The following is a 14,914-nucleotide window of genomic DNA, read 5'->3' on the forward strand; positions in this document are numbered from 1 at the left end:
ACCGCACCCAGCCAATCCAAGTATTTTTATGCTGGGTTTGAAGTAGCTGAGATTACGGACACCTACCACCAAGCCTGGCCAATTTTTGTATTTTTAGTAGAGACAGGGTTTCACCAAATTGGCCAGGCTGGTCTTGAACCCCTAACCTCAAGAGATCCCCCTGCCTCGGCCTCCCAAAATGCTGGGATTACAGGTGTGAACCACTGCACCTGGCCCTGAAATGTGACTTCTGATTAACTGTCACTTGAACAAACATCTGTGGAGGATACAATGAAATCCATGTGTAGGGTTGGGGAGACAGGAATAGACAGAACACACAGTCCTTCTCCTTAAAGAGTTTGTCATCTCTCGCTGCTCTGAAGCAGGTAGGTTGATATCTGTGCCTTGCTTGCCCCTTGTAGTAACGGTGTCAATTTGAACCCATTTTTGACAAGGGACACCAGCCTGCAATAGGATTGTTACCTAGATTATTCATGTTTGTGTTTAGGGGAATGTGGAATGTGGGAGTGGCTGTTAGATAACCACCCAGAACACCATTGGCTGCGACTACTTTGTTTGTTGAATTTTTTTGTCTGGGGGAAATCAAATGTGTAATAACTTCTGACTTCTCAACATCATCATTTATAGGCAGTACTGGTACTTTCCACTGATTTCTGATGTGCTGAGCTAGCTTAAACTACCTATTACATCACATTGGACCTCTAGGGAAATCTAATTTGTACCAAAGTGGTCAGGAATTGAAGTCTGTCCTTGTGCTAGTTTACTATTAGGTTGGTGCAAAAGCAACTCTTTTTTTTTTTTTTTGAGATGGAGTCTCGCTCTGTCGCCCAGGCTGGAGTGCAGTGGCCGAATCTCAGCTCACTGCAAGCTCCGCCTCCCGGGTTTACGCCATTCTCCTGCCTCAGCCTCCTGAGTAGCTGGGACTACAGGCGCCCACCACCTCACCCGGCTAGTTTTTTGTATTTTTTAGTAGAGACGGGGTTTCACCGTGTTAGCCAGGATGGTCTCGATCTCCTGACCTCGTGATCCGCCCGTCTCGGCCTCCCAAAGTGCTGGGATAACAGGCTTGAGCCACCGCGCCCGGCCAAAAGCAACTTTTAAATATATCATCATTCAGTTTGAGTGATCCTGCAACCCTTATTTGTTAGTGCTGTTTTCTGGAGTGCCGAGCCACTCTTTGGGTGAAGTCCTGGTATAATTTTTAATGTACATCTTATATATGTGGGATAAGTAATTTTTTGGATAATTCTACTTTTAAAAAAAGCCACTTTATTCTTATTGACAAAGAAGTACGTAGATTTCTCATTTTCTTCTTGTTTACCTACACAATGATCTCAATTATACAAATGTATGAGAGGACTCCTCGGATATTATCACTGGATTTGGCACTTTCCTCAAAGTTCTGGAATGTGGAGTACTCTAAATGTTTTATGGAAGCATTCACACACATTTTAATTTCAGGCCTTTTCAATTGTCTTCTTGCCTTCACCTGAAGATATTCTAAAGTAGAGGGAAAATAAAACCTTTATGATAGAGCCTGACATTCTGGTTTCCAAATACAAGGGGTTTCTTGCAGGGCATCATTCTTTCTTCTTTCCCAGAACTCTGCCAGAAGACGTCATTGTGCTCAGAGCCCCCTCGACTACACTGTCAATAGAAGCTGGTGAGCTGGGTGCAGTGGCTCACACCTGTAATCCCAGCACTTTGGGAGGCCACGGTGGGCAGATCACCTGAGGTCAGGAGTTCACGACCAGCCTGGGAAACATGGTGAAACCCTGTCTCTACTAAAAATACAAAAATTAGCTAAGCTGGTAGTGCGCGCTTCTAGTCCCAGTTACTTGGGGGACTGAGTTGCAGTGAGCTGAGATTGCACAACTGCACTGTAGCCTGGGTGACAGATTGAGACTCTGTCTTAAAAAAAGCAGTCAGTGAAAACTCGGCAGCACTGGGAAAGCCCATTATCCTCAGCAAGGCTGACAGGAAATGAATTTGTTTGTGCATCTCCAGTCACGGGCAATGCCATTAAGGTCTGCAAAACTACAATATCCCAGTCTAAAGATTTTTAAATTCTATTGCTGGCACACCAGTAAGACGCTTTCGTTTCAATTAGACCAAGGGCTGGAAACCTAAGTAACAAAGACACAGTGATTATGGTAGAGAACAATTACAATATGAAAGAAACAAGTGAATTCTAAAAGGAATCTGTATGTTGAGTTAGCTATAGAATATAGGTAACTCTGTATAGTATAATATTAATTTAATGTATAATATGATTCATATATAGAACAATAGCATATAATTATTGGATTAGTCTGTTCTCACACCGCTATAAAGATACTACCTGAGACTGGGTAATTTATAAAGGAAAGAGGTTTAATTGACTCACAGTTCCAAATGGCTGGGGAGGCCTCAGGAAACTTACAATCGTGGCCGAAGAGGAGAGAGAGCAAGTGTGTGAAGGAGGAACTGTTAGACATGCATAAAACCATCTGATGTCGTGAGAACAGCATGAGGGACATTGCCCCCATGATCCAACCATCTCCCACCAGGTCTCCCTTGACATGTGGGAGTTATCAGGATTATAATTCAAGATGAGATTTGGGTGAGGACACACAGTGTAACCATATTAATTATATAACTGTTTGTTATACTTTAATGACCATAAGTTGAACCCTTTTTAAATTTTCGATAGTATTTTCTTTTTTAAAAAATTACTGTTATTTTTTGAGACAAGGTCTTACTCTCCTCACTCAGGCTGGAGTGCAGTGGTATGATCACAGCTCACTGCAACCTCCACCTCCTGGGCTCTAGTGATAATTGTGCCTCAGCCTATGAAGTAGCTGGGACTGCAGGTGCACATCACCATGCCTGGATAATTTTTTGTAGGGAAAGGGTTTCACCAAGTTGCCCAGGCTGGTCTCAAACTCTCAAACTCCTAGGCTTAAGGGAACTCTGCCTGCCACCATGCCCAGCTAATTTTTGCATTTTTAGTAGAGACGGGGTTTCACCATGTTAGCCAGGCTGGTCGTGAACTCCTGACCTCAGGTGATCTGCCCACCTTAGCCTCCCAAAGTGCTGGAATTACAGGCATGAGCCACCACACCCAGCTGAAAAGTAAACTTTCCTTATTGAATTTCTGACTTCCATTTCCACTGTCAGTGGTAACTAATCGTGTTTTATATATTCTCTCAGAAAGAAAAAAAAAAAACCAAATTGTCTAAAAAACAGAAATAAGCTCATATTCTTCATTATTTTAATATTAATTTAAAAACTGTTTCAACAATTATTAATACTATGAAAGAGATTGTCAATCAATTGTAAAGCATGGCCTTATTTGCTCCCTGATTTTTAAAAATCATAAAAAACACACAAACTCTATTTTTTTCCAGGTGCTTATTACATAAGTATGTTCACTTTATAAAAATTCGTCAAGCCGTCTACTTATAAATATTGCAACATAAAGCTTATAACTATGACACAAGCAACAAATTTTAACAGTGACTATTTTTGATAATATTAAGAAATTGTTAATTTTTAAAGTGTGATAACAGTATTTGGGTTATGTTTTTTGTTTTTGTTTTTGTTTTTTGAGACGGTCTCACTCTGTTGCCCAGGATGGACTGTAATGGTGCAATCTCGGCTCACTGCACCCTCTACCTCCAGGGTTCAAGTGGTTCTCCTGCGTCAGCCTCCCGAGTAGCTGGGATAACAGGTGTGTGCCACCATGCCCGGCTAGTTTTTGTATTTTTCGTAGAGACGGGGTTTCACCATATTGGCCAGGCTAGTCTCGAACTCCTGACATTGTGATCCACCAATCTCGGCCTCCCAAAGTGCTGGGATTACAGGGTTAAGTTTTTAAAAGTCCTTATATTTTAAGGTATATATTGAAATGCTTATGGATAAAATCTAGGATTTTCTTCAAAATAATCTCATGTGTTTCTGGAAAGGGGATGGGAATAGAAGTGAAACACTGGTCATGATTTGCTAATTGTGAAGGCAAAATGATTTGAGTCATTATACTATTCTCTCTAATTTTGTTTATATCTCATTATACTATTCTCTCTACTTTTGTTTCTATTTACCATTTTCCATAAGAAATTGAAACATATTTCCATAAAATATTTTCCAACCGTACAAACAGCTATACAAACAGTAGTAATGGAATCAAATAGTGGTTGCCTATGTGCCAGGCACTCTTTAAGTCCTTTACATATATTAACTTATTTGATCCTTAGTATACCACTGTGAGATATACATTCTTCACCATGCTACAGGTGAAGAAACCAGATTAAACGCTGGGCTCAGTGGCTCACGCTTGTAATTCCAGCACTTTGGGAGGCCGAGGTGGGCGGATCACCTGAGGTCAGGAGTTCGAGACCAGTCTGGCCAACATGATGAAACCCCGTCTCTACCAAAAATACAAAAATTAGCTGGGCATGGTGGCTTGCGCCTGTAATCCCAGCTGGTCGGGAGGCTGAGGCAGGGGAATCTCTTGAATCTGGGAGGAGGAGGTTGCAGTGAGCTGAGATTGCACCACTGCACTCCAGCCTGGGTGACAAGAGTGACACTCCATCTCAACAAAACAAAACAAAAAACAGAATAAATAGCGTTTCTTTTCTTTTCTTTTTGCTTTTTGAGATGGAGTCTCACTCTATTGCCCAGGCTGGAGTGCAGTGGCTCGATCTCGCCTCACCACAACCTCCACCTCTCAGGTTCAAGCGATGCTCTTGCTTCAGCCTCCTGAGTAGCTAGGACTACAGGTGTGCACCACTATGCCCGACTAATTTTTGTATTTTTAGTAGAGACGGGGTTTCACTATGTTGGCCAGGCTGTTCTCAAGCTCCCGACCTCATGATTCCCCCTGCCTTGACCCTCCCAAAGTGCTGGGATTACAGGCGTGAGCCACCTTGCCTGGACTTTTCTAGGGTCACGGAGTTAGTTTGTGGAGCCATATGCATTCATGTGAACACATGTGTATTCACCTCTTAGCTTAAGAAATAAAACCTATTTGACATAATGGAACACTACTTATATGTTGGGTTGGAACATGAGATTGGTGTTTTTGTATGTCATAAATGCATAAACATTGTCAGTGTCATGTAGTTTAACCCAGTATCTCTTTCCAAGTGTATCCTCCATTAACTCTGCAGGTAACAACTCTCATCATTCCCATGCATTTCTTTGAACTTGTACTTCACATGAATATATACCTAACAATAAATATAATTGTTTCTCATGTTTTTAAATTTCTTGATAGCATACTATTGGCATTTTGGTGTTTTGTTTTTTGTCTTCAACTTACGTTATGAAATCTATTTATGTTGATTTATTTTTATTTTATTTATTTATTTATTTTTTGAGACGGAGTCTCGTTCTGTCGCCCAGGCTGGAGTGCAGTGGCGGGATCTCCTCTCACTGCAAGCTCCGCCTCCTGGGTTCACGCCATTCTCCTGCCTCAGCCTCCGGAGTAGCTGGGACTACAGGCGCCCGCCACTACGCCCAGCTAATTTTTTGTATTTGTAGTAGAGACAGGGTTTCACCGTGGTAGTCAGGATGGTCTCTATCTCCTGACCTCGTGATCCTCCCGCCTCGGCTTCCCAAAGTGTTGGGATTACAGGCAGGAGCCACCGGGCCTGACTTATGTTGATATATTTTTAAAAAGTACTGTGGTATATACTCATACTCTGGCATACTATACAATAGTGAAAATACATGAACTAAAGCTAAACCACCTGCTTAGTATCCATTCATGTTATGAGTAAACTAATGTAACCAGCTACCTACTGATGGACACTTTGGTTGTTTCCAGTCTTTTCTTGTGATAAGCAGTGCTTCTACAAATACATATGGCATACTTAAATGAGTATGTTGAAAGCATAAACTCCTATGAACGATGGCAGTTAATATGTTTTTTTTTTTTTTTTTTTGAGACCAGGTCCCACTTGCAGCACAGTGGTGTGATCATGGCTCATCACAGCCTCGATCTCCCAGGCTTAACCGATCCTCCCACCTCAGCCTTCCAAGATGCTGGGACTACAGGCACGTGCCACAACCCCTGACTAATTTTTTTTTTTTTTGAGAAGGAGTCTCATTCTGTCGCCCAGGCTGGAGTGCAGGGCCGCGATCTTAGCTCACTGCAAGCTCCACCTCCTGGGTTCACGCCATTCTCCTGCCTCAGCCTCCCGAGTAGGTGGGACTACAGGCGCCCGCCACCACGCCCGGTTAATTTTTTGTATTTTTAGTAGAGACAGGGTTTCACCGTGTTAGCCAGGATGGTCTCGATCTCCTGACCTCATGATCCGCCTGCCTCGGCCTCCCAAAGTGCTGGGATTACAGGCGTGAGCCACTGCGCCCGGCCTTTATTTATTTTTTTTCATCAAACCTGTCAGCAGGAAGTAGGATGGATTTTGTAAACCAAAATGCTTTGGTCAACATTGTAAAAAGTTTCTAGGATATCTCAAAATAGGCTGGGCGCGGTGGCTCATGCCTGCAATCCCAGCAATTTAGGAGACTGAGGTGGCCGGATCACTTGAGGCCAGCAGTTCGAGACTAGCCTGGCCAACAGGCAAAACCCCATCTCTACAAAATAAATATAAAAATTCACCAGGCATGGTGGCACGTGCCTGTAATCCCAGCTACTCAGGAGGCTGAGGCATGAGAATCAATGGAACCCAGGAGGCAGGGGCTACAGTGAGCCAAGATCAGGTTGCTGCACTCCAGCACTCCAGCCTGGACAACAAAGCAAGAGACTGTCTCAAAAAAAAAAAAAAAAAAAAAAAAAAAAGCAACACCAGGCTGGCAAAGTGGCTCACACCTAATCCCAGCACTTTGTGGGGCTGAGGCAAGAGGATTGCTGGAGCTCAGAAGTTCAAGGTTACTGTGAGCTATGATCGCACCCACTATACTCCAGCCTGGGCAACAGAGCAATATCCTGTCTCTTTAAAAAAACAAAAAGGTCGGGCGCGGGGGCTCACGCTTGTAATCCCAGCACTTTGGGAGGCCGAGGTGGGTAGATCACAAGGTCAGGAGTACGAGACTAGCCTGACCAACATGGTAAAACCCCATCTCTACTAAAAATACAGAAATTAGCTGAGCGTGATGGCCGGCGCCTGTAATCCCAGCTACTCAGGAGGCTGAGGCAGGAGAATCAGTTGAACCCAGGAGGCAGAGGTTGCAGTGAGCCGAGATCACACCACTGCACCCCAGCCTGGGCGACACAGCAAGACCCCATCACAAAAAAAAAAAAAAAAAAAAAGGAAAATAAATAAATAAACAGAAGAAAAAAAAAGCCACTACTGCCAAGAGCTTCACCCATTCATTGAGGGTCATTGGAAGGGTTGTTAATAATCCAAACTGAGGCAGACATATTAAGGATCAAGGGGAGGTAGCAAAAGAAGCACCAAGAGTAAGCAGTGAAAAAGGTTAAATATTCCCACCAATAACCCAGATGTACAAACTCTTCCATCATTTGCATTCACAACCCACAAGTTGACAGAACCTTCCAAATGGATTTTCTCTAGAGCAAGCAGCTGTTTCACCAAAGCTACATTAAAGTGACTTGCTATAATATAACTTTAAAGACTCCCTCTGTTCCCATACTTCTGGTATTTTCCTCTTGTTTTGTTTTATTGGCCACAGCATCAAACTGAGTAAACATTTTCCAGCTCAACCACAAAGTACTATTGGCTTTGTCTATTCACCCTTATAATTGCTCTTGAGAAGAAATATATTTTTCTGTAAGACCAAATGAGAATCTTCATGAGAATTAGTGTGCACCATTTGGAAAATTTTCAGAAAGGATAAAATAAAATCCAATCAAATCTGTTCATAAAGCAAAATAAGATGATTAGCTCTGCATTTTTATCCATTAAATTAAAAGTGTAGAGCCAGAAATGGTGGTTCATGCCTATAATCCCAGCACTTGAAGAGGCTAAGGTGGGCAGATTGCTTGAGCCCAAGAGTTTAAGACCAGCTTGGGCCGGGCGCAACGGCTCACGCCTGTAATCCCAGCACTTTGGGAGGCCGAGGGAAACCTACTAAAAATACAAAAAATTAGCCGGGCATAGTGACAGGCGCCTGTAATCCCAGGCTGAGGCAGGAGAATGGTGTGAAACCAGGAGGCGGAGCTTGCAGTAAGCAGAGATCCGGCCACTGCACTCCAGCCTGGGCGACAGTAAGACTCTGTCTCAAAAAAAAAAAAAAAAAGTAAAACAAAAAAACAAAATTCATCCTTCACTGTGTGTAAAAACATACAGAAATATGAGGTGTGGGTGTAGATCTCCATTGTTTTGTATGTGAAAAAAAGAAAAGATTTAGAAAGCATCAGCTTGTTTTATCAACTAACCACCAGAATTTTTTTTTTTTTCTGAGATGGAGTCTTGCTTTGTCGCCCGGACTAGAGTGCAGTGGTGTGATCTCGGCTCACTGCAACCTCCGCCTCCCAGTTTAAGTGATTCTCCTACCTCAGCCTCCCGAGTAGCTGGGATTACAGGCGTGCACCACCACGGCCAGCTAATTTTTGTATTTTTAGTAGAGATGGGGTTTCACTGTGTTGGCCAGGATGATCTCAATCTCCTGACCTCCTGCCCACCTCAGCCTCCTAAAGTGTTGGGATTACAGATGTGAGCCAGCGTGCCTGGCCACCACCAGCATAGTAAATGCCTTTGGCCATCTGTGACAAATAAGAGTAAAATAACACTTTTTTTTTTTTGAGATGGAGTCTCACTCTTTGGCGCAGGCTGAAGTGCAGTGTTGCCATCTCGGCTCAGTGCAGCCTCCACCTCCCAGGTTCAAATGATTCTCGTGTCTTAGCCTCCCCAGTAGCTGGGATGACAGATACGCACCTCCAGGTCTGGCTAATTTTTGTATCTTTTTTTTTTTTGAGACGGAGTCTTGCTCTGTCGCCCGGGCTGGAGTGCAGTGGCCGGATCTCAGCTCACTGCAAGCTCCACCTCCCGGGTTCAGCCATTCTCCTGCCTCAGCCTCCGGAGTAGCTGGGACTACAGGCGCCCGCCACCTCGCCCGGCTAGTTTTTTTTGTGTGTGTGTGTTTTTAGTAGAGACGGGGTTTCACCGGGTTAGCCAGGATGGTCTTGATCTCCTGACCTCGTGATCCGCCCGTCTCGGCCTCCCAAAGTGCTGGGATTACAGGCTTGAGCCACCGCTCCCGGCCCTAATTTTTGTATCTTTAGTAGAGATGGGGATTCGCCATGTTGGCCAGGCTGGTCTCCAACTCCTGGCATCAAGTGATCCGCCCACCTTGGCCTCCCAAAGTGATGGGATTATAGGTGTGAGTCATCACGCCTGGCCAAAATCAAACATTTTTCCTCCTGCTATTCAAGTCACATATATATCTTGCAAATTAATTTATTTCTGTTTAATCTGATAGATACTGTTTTGGTTTTAAGTTTTGTTAAATATGCAATGACAAAATTAAAGTAAGATTAGATTAAAAATCGCTTGTCAGCCTTTTGGCTAAGATCAAGGATAGATTAGATAAAAAAGACAAAAATATATAGTTGACCTTCAAAGTTCTTCACATGCGAAGACCTCGAACTGTTTCAAAATTACCTTCTACTACTCTCCTCGATAAATCCTCTATTCAGGGTAGACTTGTGTATTACTCGTTCTTAAAATATGTTACATCAGGCTTTTTTGTTTGCAAGGAAGAGATTCACTTAGATAATTTTAAGATAAAGGGGCTTATTATAAATACCCAGGACCCAGGCTTTGTTGTCTGGTGTCTTCTTGGGGGGTTGCTCTCTTCCTTTCTCCTTCTCACCAATCCTCTCTGCATTCTCTACTATAAATTCTGGAGGGAGATAGTCTGGACTAATTTCCATTGCCCCAAGACGAAAAGTCCTTTGAGTAAGTCCACTCCATGGGTCAAGTCCCAGGCTGTGGAGAAGCTGCCCTTGAGTCAGGCCCATTCTGTTCCAATCAGTGGTCACTTCTGTGTAAAGAATGAGTAGCACCACTGTCATGGGTAGGCAGTTCAGTTGGAAGGGGGTACTTTCTGTGTGACCCTGGGATTGTCATATCCAGACCACATCTGAAGCATCTCACCTCCCTGCATTTGCTGGCACCTATCCTTTTTGTCCATAGAATGTTCTCCATGAATTTGCACATATTCTGAACTTAGCTGAAATCTTAATGGGTTAGGCAAAGCCTGTCTCAAATGCCGCAGTCTCCTGACATCCTCCATGTGTGATCATTATATGATCATTAATGATTAGTGAGTCATTACAGAGGACACATATTATGTGCTACCCAATATTTTTTTTAATTATTAAGATTATATACTTCATCATCTCAAATACAGCATAAATTCTCTGAGGGCAGGAACCATATTTTGTGTATTTTTATTTCGGTCAAAGTGTTTAGGGCATGGATTCTATGTAACAGATTATGGTTTGATGCCTTTCACCAACTTAAAAAAAAATCACATTTGCTTCTAAGGAAAAAGTAATGTATACTTATTTGCCAGAAAACAATACTCTCATAAAAAAGTTGTTGTGCATGGAGGGTGCCCTTATACAATTATTATACTGTGGTAAAATGGAAAGTTCAGAAAGGACTCAAAAGGGATTTGAGGAAAAAAATCCCCAAGTCTTAGATGAGCTGAAGCCTGAGGTTCTCAGCTTACTAGAAAATCCTTAAGTGTTAGAAGACTGGAAATAAAGGTAGCTGGGACAAAGGCATCCTGAATAGGAAGGTCAAAATGAAGGTTTAGCTAAAGTGGTACCTGATGACTAGCTTGTTAGAAATTCTTAAAGGAAGAGCGCAGAGGACACCGTCTAAATCAGCAGATCACATGGCTACCAGGGGCAAAGTTATGATTTGAGACCAAGGAGGTAGAAAAAGGCCTCGGAAAAAAAAGATTTTTTTTTTTTTTTTTTGATGCACATTCGATTTTACTGGGGGTAGGGGACAGGGCTGGGCATTCAGGAGTTCTCCGCTATGGTGTCCTCAATCCACTTCACATATGACAGCACTCTGACGATGACAGCAAGCTTATTGGGGGTGCCACAAGGGATGTAGCCCCATGATGTAACACCTTGGAGCACACCATCACACATCAGCGGGCCCCCTGAATCACCCACACAAGTGTCTTTGCCACCTTCCAGGTGTCGGGCACACAGCATGAACTCTGTCACCTTCTGGGTGTGGGCTTTTGCGCACTCATCATTAGGCAGTATTTTGAGGTCCACACACTGGAGATCATCTGGAAATGAGAAATTCTCTGGTTCGATGCTGCCCCAGCCAGAGGCCAAACAGGTGCTCCCCACTTCGGGTTCCTGGGTGGGCAACTCCACGACCTGCACAGCGTCTGTGATCTGGGCAGGCTGCATCAGGCGGAGCAGCATGAGGTCGTGGCTGTAGTCCTCGTCTGCTTGGCGGGTGTGGTTCTTCAGGAGGCTCATGTTGAAGCCAGGGTGTGGGAAGCTCTCACTGACATGAACAAACTGGGCTGTGTCTTCGTCGTCAAACAAGTTGTGGCGACCCAGCCAGAGCTGGTAATTGCTGAGGAAAGATGGGAATGGAGGGATGAGAAGACGGGAAGGGGAAAGGAGGATGGGGCAGGGGAGCATGGGGGAGGGTCCCCAAAGAGGGAAAGGGAACGAGAAAAACGTGGGTGGGTGGAGACAGAGGAAGAAACATATAGTTATGGAGAAATACAGACAACGAATGGGAAGATGAAAGAGTTTGAAAGTGCAAAAGGTAAATGAAGAGACAGAGCAAAAAAGAGCTCAAAAGGACAGAGGGGTGAGAAAGGCGGAAGGGAGGGCAATGAGAGAAAGGATGAGGGAAAAAGAGGCCGGTGAGAAGGAGAAAAGACAGGGACAGCGCGAAACAGGCCCAGGGAAGAGGGAGGAAGAGGGAACAGAACCCAGAAGGGAGCAAGAAGCAGAAAAATGAAAAAGGACACGGGAAGTCAGAGCGAGAACTAGAAACAGAGGCAGAGAGGAAGAAGGAGTGACCGAGTGTGGGAGAGAAAAGGGAGGGCGGCCCTGGGGAGGGTGGGGGCAGGTAGGGAGGAGCCAAAAAAGATTTTTTTTAACAGGCTGTAGGAGCACAAAAATAAGCATACTTATATTTGTTAACTTAGAATTGAGTTTATTATGGAGAGGAGAAGAAACAAGTACTAATAAGGACAACAGTGACCACTGATGGCTTTAAATCAGTGATTTAAAGATGGCCAGTGATTTCCCTCAGGGGTATGTAGTGTATATCCTCAAGTTCCTGTATTTTCTAGTAAATCTGTGCCCTTGACCTCTGTGTTAGGGACCACAGCAGTTGAAATGGGAGAAGGTATGCTGCTAGAGAAGAAGGAAGAATAAAGGATGGGAGAGAACATGAACCAAAAGGTGGAAGACTTGAAGGCAAAACCTCTCTTCTCTCTGCATCAGAGAAATGTGAAACTAAACCAAAAATGAAATATCACCTTATATCTATTAGGATGGCTACTATTAAAATAAAAACAAAACCAAAAAAATACACACCAGAAAATAACCAGTGTTGGTGAGAATGTGGAGAAATTGGAACCCTTGTTGGTGGGATTATAAAAGGGAGCAACCACTGCTTTTTTGGAAGCAGCATTAGAGAGTTATCCAAGATGGTGATAACAAAGGATTCACTGAGGAGCTCCCCAGATACCAAAGGATTAGATTTATTTTCTCTTCTATATGGTAGAGATAACTTACTATAGTGGACTACATAGTTTGTCATTGTGGAAAAAAGAGAATAAATAAGAGAAGACTGATTTAGACATTTTTGGAAATAACAAAGGTGATAAAATATTAACTTCTATTTATAAGAAGGAATTAGTGGATTCTTTGTTTATTAAAATGACCACTAGTCAATAAAAATAATCTGTGTTTGATAATGTGCTACGTTGTCTTCATGAAATATCAGGGTTCCAACCAATTGATCTTGAAGTCTACCTTGTTGATTTCTGAGCCTGATGACCAGATTTCTAGCAGAGTGACGGGACTCATAGAAGGTCTTTCTTCCTAGTTAGGGGCCCTGTTAACTATTCTTTTCCTTTTTTTTTTTTTTGAGATGGAGTTTTGCTCTGTCGCCCAGGCTGGAGTGCTGTGGCATGATCGTGGCTCACTGCAACCTCTGCCTCCTGGGTTCAAGCCATTCTCCGGCCTCAACCTCCCAAGTAACTGGAATTACATGTGCATGCCACCACGCCGGCTAATTTTTGTATTTTCAGTGGAGACAGGGTTTTACCATGTTGCCTGGGCTGGTCTCGAACTTCTGGACTAAGTGATCCACCCACCTCGGCCTCCCAAAGTGCTGGGATTACAGGCATGAGCCATCACACCCTTCCCAACTATTCCTTCCTTAAGAGGCTTTAAAGGTGGGAAGAAATAAAAACTAGCTTTTCTTCTGGGAAATGTTACATGAGGACTAATTCAGGAAAGTATAATGTCCCTGTATCATTCAATCTTACAGAGTATTTGAGCAGTCTTTCTAGCTCCCAATTTTAAAGAGGGTTTTGATAAATTTGAGCACGTTTAAGAAAGACAGTGCACAAGGTTATGGCAAGAATTGTGAAAATATCTGCATCTCTTTATTTGAAGAAAAATTCTATTGACAAGAGGAGTTAAGTTTATTTCATGTGGCTTCAGAAGGCAGAAGTTGGGGCTGGGCGAGGTGGCTCAAGCCTGTAATCCCAGCACTTTGGGAGGCCGAGACGGGCGGATCACGAGGTCATGAGATCGAGACCATCCTGGCTAACACGGTGAAACCCCGTCTCTACTAAAAAATACAAAAAATTAGCCGGGCGTGGTGGCGGCACCTGTAGTCCCAGCTACTCGGGAGGCTGAGGCAGGAGAATGGCATGAACCTGGGAGGCGGAGCTTGCAGTGAGCTGAGATCCAGCCACTGCACTCCAGCCTGGGCAACAGAGCAAGACTCTGTCTCAAAAAAAAAAAAAAAAAAAAAAAAGAAGGCAGAAGTTGGATTACTGGGTGGAGGCTGCAGGAAGTAGGTATCTCCTTAAAACAAGAACTTTCTAACATCTGAGAGAGGAATTGGACACCTTGTGAAGCAGGGAAGACCCTGTGCTTGGAGTCTTTAAGCAGAAACTGGTGAGCCACCTGTCAGGAATATCGTAGAGGGAATTCCCACACTGGAGAGGATTGCCCAGATGACCTCAAAGTTTTCTTGAGTCTGAAGGAGCAAGGTAAAGCTGTAGATTTTTGAGCAGCATATATAGGGGTACATATTCGTAAAAAGGTTTCACCTTTTTCTAGGAGCCTCTTAGGAACCAAGATCACAAATGTTGGATAATTGTGGTGGAGGTAAAGAAAGTTTCTTACTTCTAAAGCAGCCTATACTTTGTTAGATAAGAGAAGTAAAAATATTCACATCTACTTAGGTAGAATTCCCAAATATTTTATTTTTTTATTTTTATTTTTATTTTTTTTTAGACAGAGTCTTGCTCTCTCGCCCAGGCTGGAGTGCAGTGGCACCATCTCGGGTCACTGCAAGCTCTGCCTCCCAGGTTCACGCCTTTCTCCTGCTTCAGCCTCCTGAGTAGCTGGGACAACAGGCGCCCGCCACCACGCCCGGTTAATTATTTGTATTTTTAGTAGAGATGGGGTTTCACCATTTTAGTCAGGATGGTCTCGATCTCCTGACCTTGTGATCCGCCCTCCTTGGCCTCCCAAAGTGCTGGGATTACAGGCGTGAGCCACCGCGCCTGGCAAATTCCCAAATACTTTGATCTTTATGAGTAACAGACATAAAGGGAATATATGTATATTGGTTCTTTAAAAGACAAGTTCATAATAACATTACAGATAGACTGTATGTTAGCGGACGCTGATAACTACTTCTACATAACATAAACCACATTTTATTTTGTTCTTCAACACTTTTTTTTTTTTTTTTTTTTTTTT

General features: G+C 43.4%; 1 protein-coding gene across 1 annotated transcript; it reads right to left on the reverse strand.

Annotated features, from left to right (window-relative positions):
- Window positions 1-10,879: 10,879 nt before the first annotated feature.
- Window positions 10,880-11,881, reverse strand: LOC111547903 (kallikrein-1-like). The gene has a single exon (XM_023219975.3). It carries the CDS (start codon window positions 11,588-11,590, stop codon window positions 10,943-10,945), a length of 648 nt encoding a protein of 215 aa, XP_023075743.1. The 5' UTR covers window positions 11,591-11,881; the 3' UTR covers window positions 10,880-10,942.
- Between the last annotated feature and the right edge of the window lie 3,033 nt (window positions 11,882-14,914).

This window comes from Piliocolobus tephrosceles, chromosome 3 (assembly GCF_002776525.5).
Source record: "Piliocolobus tephrosceles isolate RC106 chromosome 3, ASM277652v3, whole genome shotgun sequence".
In the NCBI taxonomy this organism is placed as follows: domain Eukaryota; kingdom Metazoa; phylum Chordata; class Mammalia; order Primates; family Cercopithecidae; genus Piliocolobus; species Piliocolobus tephrosceles.